This window comes from Strix aluco, chromosome 11 (genome assembly GCF_031877795.1).
Source record: "Strix aluco isolate bStrAlu1 chromosome 11, bStrAlu1.hap1, whole genome shotgun sequence".
In the NCBI taxonomy this organism is placed as follows: Eukaryota; Metazoa; Chordata; class Aves; order Strigiformes; family Strigidae; genus Strix; species Strix aluco.
The window spans coordinates 17,034,510-17,040,509 of record NC_133941.1 but is presented as its reverse complement, the minus strand read 5'-3'; the positions used below and the strand labels follow the sequence as shown (position 1 = coordinate 17,040,509).

The 6,000-nt window shown below is 44.7% G+C and overlaps 1 protein-coding gene across 1 annotated transcript in view; it reads left to right on the top strand.

Annotated features, from left to right (window-relative positions):
- The first annotated feature begins 883 nt into the window (after positions 1 to 883).
- DNAH1 (dynein axonemal heavy chain 1) overlaps positions 884 to 6,000 on the top strand; it is a 71,332-nt gene continuing 66,215 nt past the window's right edge. The window contains exons 1-5 of the mRNA XM_074835815.1: positions 884 to 1,023; positions 1,602 to 1,674; positions 4,114 to 4,288; positions 4,788 to 4,944; positions 5,462 to 5,594. Coding sequence (XP_074691916.1) covers positions 910 to 1,023; positions 1,602 to 1,674; positions 4,114 to 4,288; positions 4,788 to 4,944; positions 5,462 to 5,594 — 652 coding nt within the window. The 5' untranslated portion in view covers positions 884 to 909. The remainder of the gene's footprint in view (positions 1,024 to 1,601; positions 1,675 to 4,113; positions 4,289 to 4,787; positions 4,945 to 5,461; positions 5,595 to 6,000) is intronic.

The window sequence follows — 6,000 nt, the reverse complement described above, 5'->3', positions numbered from 1 at the left end:
TCATCTCTGTGTTTAGACAAGCCTAAAAATCAAGGGTTGCATTATCATCATGCCAGAAGTCCGAGGGCTGCTCTTAATTAGTATCTCTCAGTGTATGAAGGTTTTTATAAAGTAAATCTGTACAGCTGTGATATTTTCCTGGACTTGCATCTCCCAAGGTGGAAGAGTTGAAATTATCTGTGAGCTGAGATCACCAGCAAAAATATCCCCTGCAGGAGGAGAGAGAGGGGAGCTTCTGGCTATATTTTAATATTCGTTAGGCAATGCTCAAACATCTCTCCTGAATTATTTAAATGAAATAATCAGACTTTACACCTGGGAGTAGCTGTGTTGGTATCTAGGCTGTAGCCTACTCCTCCTGGAGTCAAGTGTGACAAGGTTTTGGGTACAGCAAAAGTAGCACTTCTGTTGTAGTCCCAGTTTACTCAAATTCTCTTGGCAGCCCTTTGAATGCTGCCACAGATCCGGGAAGCCCCTGCTGCTTCAGGAAAGCAGCTTTTCATGCGTATATTGCTGGTTTTCCCCCTCCAAAACCCATTTGGAATAATAAAGCACTCTTTTTCCCCAGGGTTAGTGAGCCATCGAGTCAGCCACGTGAGACCGATGCCCCCCAGGTCATGAAGGCAGAGCTTGGTACCGAAGCAGGGGGTCGAACCTACCTTGTTACCCACTCATCTTCTTAGCAAGCCAACGATATCCAGCGCAGTGGGAGGGTGTGGAGAAGTGCCAAAGATACAGTGTTTAACACGCTTAATGTCTTGCCACTCTAGCAAGCCCAGGGTTGCATCGCAGCATTGTTCTCCTAAGAAGATGGATAAAGTAAAGAAGGATTTCACAAATTCTTTGGGTAGGAGCCCCAAACCTCCTGATACCAGCAATGAGGCTTCATGCTGGGACTGCAGTCCAGGAATGAGTTTGTTGCTTCCCGATAGCTGCAAGCAGGGGCCAAATAAATATTCGGCCTTTAGACAAAAGGCATTTTATGCTGATGTCCTCACTCCAGGAGCCTCCAACATCTCGGGGGTAAGTGCAGAGCAATTGTCTTTCTACCACTGTCCTTCTGAAATGGAAAGACCTATGGTACACCTGGTATGGAGAAATATAGCTTTCACCCCAGGTCCTAGCCCTCTATTTTGGTCAGAGACCTTTGTGCAAGACCTTGACCCTTACAAAGTGAAGCCATAAGGCTCTTCCTGATCATAGTTGTGCTGCCTTCCTCAGTAGCCAGTGCTGTCACTGTCATGATGTTGCCCAGGTTTAGGATGCCAGCATGGCAGGGCTTGTCCTTGTGACTGCAGATGATATTTGGAAGCAAAACCCTAATGACTGTCTGCCTAATCAGCCCCAAATCTTAAGCTGACATCAGGCTGCAGTCTGCTGACGAATCCTCTGCCTCTCTGTGCATTGGGCTGAAGTTTCCAGGTATTTGTGCCTCTTTGAGCCTTTTCTGACCAATACTCACAGTATCTGTTGTCCCTAAAGCTCTAGTAACGTTGGTCTTACAGCCTCACTCTCTCTTTTGACCCCTATAACCCACCATCCCACTGTGCTACAGCTGTGCTTTGTTATCTCTGACACTTCCCTCACATGCTGCCTTTCAGGATGTTTGTGCTGGCCCCCGTATGTACCATGCTTTGCTAAGACAGGCGGACCTCGAGCAGCACACCCCTAAAGGTAAATCTACTGAGAGGAAATGTGACGTGGCAGGAAATGGATCCACGACTCTTATGGTTGCTTATAGTGAGCATGCTAGGAAATAGGCTGATGACTCTAGGGTAGTGCTCTGCTTTCATTCTCCTGTCAGTGCCAGGAACGGTGCTGAGCTGCTTGAATGCCCCATGAAAAGTTCATTTCGTTTAGAGGTGGAGCAAAGTGATCTGATTGGGTGGTAAAACCATGCTCCCCTTTCTCCTGGCTGTATCCCCCCAGGGTTCAGCATAGACTGCATCGCTGCCTATGGGAGTTTGATGACACAGGCTATATGCCAGGAGAGCACTGACTGTGCATGCGTTATCATTGTATATCGAGCCAGCAGTGCCCCTTTCCTGTGAAAATGGGACCTGCCCATGAGAGTTGTATTCAGGGTCTAGGTACCCATAGCCAAAATCACAGTCTTCTCTCATTTATTCATTCTGCATCCAGCTGCACCCCAGAGCAGTAGATGCAAGGGGTCTTTGTGTATACAGAGCTGCTGGTCCACCTGCTTGCAAGAGCTTGTTGTATCATGGATGCTCAAATATAGGAACAGAGCATGGTTGAAAGGTTTGCCAGCACTCTCCTGGCCCCTAGAGCACTCCTGAGGATATGGATCACAGGCTGGCAGCGGGTGGGGAGAAAGTGTGCATGTGAGAGGATTTTAGTCTCAGAGAAAGATGGTAACTATATATACCACCTTCCTGTGCTTAGAAGTGACATTTATTTTCATGAGTGAGGACAAATGACTGCATCCTCAAGTGAATCTTGACAAGCTAGACTCATCCCTAACAAGTGGAGACAGGTCTCTATTTATGATCTGCTGCTTCTTCAAGGGGGAAGAAGCTATCAAGCTGGAAATGTAAATGCAAATGAAACGCTAAGTATTGACATAAATAGTTGATAGTGCACAAAGTGCCATAATGGATGGTGCCATGGATTTTGCAACAATGAAGTGACAAAATTGGAACAGCTGTGCTCCCTGACAACAAATATAAATCAGGGCCATTCTGTAAAGACCCCAAGCAAGAGATAAGCATGAGGCTAAAGGAGCTGTAGTAATCCCTCTGCATTTTAGAGATTCCTTGAAATTATTGTAAGCATGCATGTTAGGGTGGACAATGGAAATGTTTAGGATCATATTTATTCCAGACTAGGCACCCTTCCTAAGAGAGGGGAGTAAAGAGAGAAGAGCCAGTTCGGTGGCTCTTTCTTTTAGTCCCTAGGCAGACAATGTATAGCTACGGTGGTTGTGTCATGGGCCATCTAAGAAGGGCAAGGGAGTCACCTCTTAGAGGACCCTTTCTGTACCTGATCATCCTGAAACATGTCTGGCTTCAGCATTATTGGCTGCTCTGCACAATTGCTTTGACATCAAGGGGTCACATCCAATATGCAAGCACAAGCACACAGAGCAGGGTGAAGGATTGGGTCCAGAGTTTGACATCCAAAATACCTGCTTATGAGCCAGAACCTTAAGTTTCTCCTTGGTAAAGTGTGAAAGTTCATCAAATGAAAAGCTCTCACTCCACTAAAATCTATTTTTAGCTTAATGCTTAACTGTCTAGGGAATAGCGCTTTTTAAAGCTTGCATGCAATTACTTAATTTAGGTTAAGCTTCAAATTCCCAGTTTGCTGCTGTTCTATTATTTGTGGCTTGTTTAGCAATATAAACAGTTTAGTTTATTTATGGGGTAAATGACATGGTTTAATTTCAGCCAGTTCTTGGAAATGTATACTTTTTGCTTAGTCCAAATTTCCATTGAAAACATTTGGCCAAATTGTGAGACTGTTAGCTGTTTAACTCAATTTTTTCTCACACCACTGCTGATGTGAGTGGGAGGTTTGCTTGAGCAAAAACTGAGGAGAGGTTTGTCCCAAGCAAGGTGTGAATAGGGACTTCAGCACATAAAGATGACCTGAGCAGCTTGTTCTCTCCTGCAATATTCATAGGCCCTTTATCACCATCTTGACCGAGTTCCTCCCAGCTATGACTGACTTGTGGTCTCGGAGCACCCCAGGGAGGCAGGGGAATCCCACCCCTTTCTGAGAGTGAGGGAAGCTGTGCACTAGAGACAGTGACTTGCCCACGATCATGTAGAGAGTCTGTAGCAAAGCTGGGAACAGAACAGAGATCCTTAGAGTCAGGTCAGTGCTCTACTTCCTAATAAGGTGCATAACAGTGGTTCTCAGTGGAGGCTTCTCCTATGCCATCATTTTGATGCTGGGAAACCGTAATGACATTTTGCAGGAGGAAAAAAGGTCTTCCTTTCTGTTTCCCATTTGATGTCTGCTTGATTTCTGTCACAAATCTAGTGAAGTGACTTCTGCAGACAACCCAGGAGACAGCACAGTCCTCCTGTGTGTGTGAATGTAAAGCAGAGTGGTGGTTTCAGACATGTGTTTCTCTTTGTCTCTTAGTCACAACCTTCAAGATGCCCGAGGACTTCGGAAGTGTCCTGGATAAGCAAGTGATTGGACCAACCACTGAGAACCTCGTCAAGTCAGATTTCCCAGCACAATCATTTAAGCCCAAAGTGCAGATTGCCTTCCAAGGGCTTCCAGGGCAAAGCTCTCGGAAGATTGAAGTAGAGAGGTAAGTAACCAGAAAGTGGCTAGAGACATTATTACAGAATGGACACAGCAGATTAAGGTGTTGATTTTTTCTTTCAAGACATGACATGTCAAAAATCTTTAGGAAAATACTTCCTGTAATGCAGGGGTCTCCAAAGTGGGGTGTGCACATCGTGGGGAGTGCACAAGACAATTCACTGGGATGCAGCAAGAAAGTATTTTTTTAAAATAGTGTCTTTTTGTCATCCTTTTTTAATTTCTAGTTTTGTATATGCTCTATAATGTACATAATATATTAGTACAGTAGTACATGTGTATAGTTCATAAATTGGACTAGATGATCTTTGTAGGTCCCTTCCAACTGAACTATTCTATTCTACACATGAAGAAATATACATGTATGTGGTATGTGCTCAAAAACATTTTTACGGATAGGGGTGCACGATCAAAAAGTGGAGTTACAGGCATGGGAGCCCTTCTAGGCACATTAAGTGGTTATTTTCCCCTCTCATTCAAAACAGGAGAAGACGGCTATATCTCACCACTGATATTGCTCAGCTCTTAGCCAGCAAGGGGATAGACTCCAATCAGCTGATGCCAAGGCACCAGGATCTTGACAATATGCCAACTATTGAGGAGAAGAAAGATCCTGTCTTTCCCATCTACCTCCCATTAAAGGTAAGAGTGTGTTTGGCACTTGTGATCTATCTCATTGCTTATAACACAAGATGTCTCTGAGAATTGCAGGACTCTTAGCCATCATTGATACAACAAGGAAATGCTTTAAAGCAGGCTTGGGCCCTGAAGTATCTCTACAAGATGCTGAGCATCTTCTTCAGGGTGCCCACAACTTCCATCAGAACTAAAAGTCCTTGAGGGTGCTCTTCACTGTCATTTGTGTGCCCAAAGAAAAGGTGTTGTCTCATGTTTCCTTCCGGATGCAGCAGTCAGCAGTATTACCCTGTGAGACCTCTCCAGGTGGTGTCTCTGCTAGGAAGGGGCTAGAGGTACAGATATTGCTGTTTGGGAGAAGATTGTTGATCAAAGATCAGCACAGCTTTTGTACCTGGACTGTTTTCCCTTTCTGTAGCCCATGTAGGAACGGCGTGTTAATTTTCCTCCAATGAAATTTTGTATTGGGTATTTTCTTCTCTCTGAAGTAAGACTTCATTTCACTCATGTCTTGGCTTTTTAGATATTTGACAACGACGAGTGTGACTGTCGAACTCCAGAAGAGTGGATCTCGCTAGGACTGGAGCCAGGTTCCCACAATAGAAAGCCAGTGCCCGGAAAAGCACTTTTACCTACAGATGATGTACTGGGACACGGTAAAGCTTGAATGAGTTACTGCTCAAGCAAGGCAACACTAACAATTACAGGCCCATTCAGCAGAAGGGAGCATGTAGATTCTGACAAATGCAGCTCTGAATAGCAGAGAAACAATAACTCACTCTGACAAGGCTCAGGCAGACGAAGCAAGAGATCAGGGATCTCAGTGACTGTTAGTCCTGCCCTGGACTGACCGTTTCCACTTTTTTAGAAGTATCCTCTGCCTTTTGCCCTCCTTTCTGTGCCTGGAAGTCAGGACAGTCAAAATCTTGCTTTATTGATATGTAGGTATCAACATGGTTAGTTAATTAGCTTGAACACATTATGTTTTGCCTGGGTTTCACTGCGAGTGCAGGATCAGAAGTCAAGTTCAGACTGCAGTGAAAATCCAAGTAGTAAATCTGG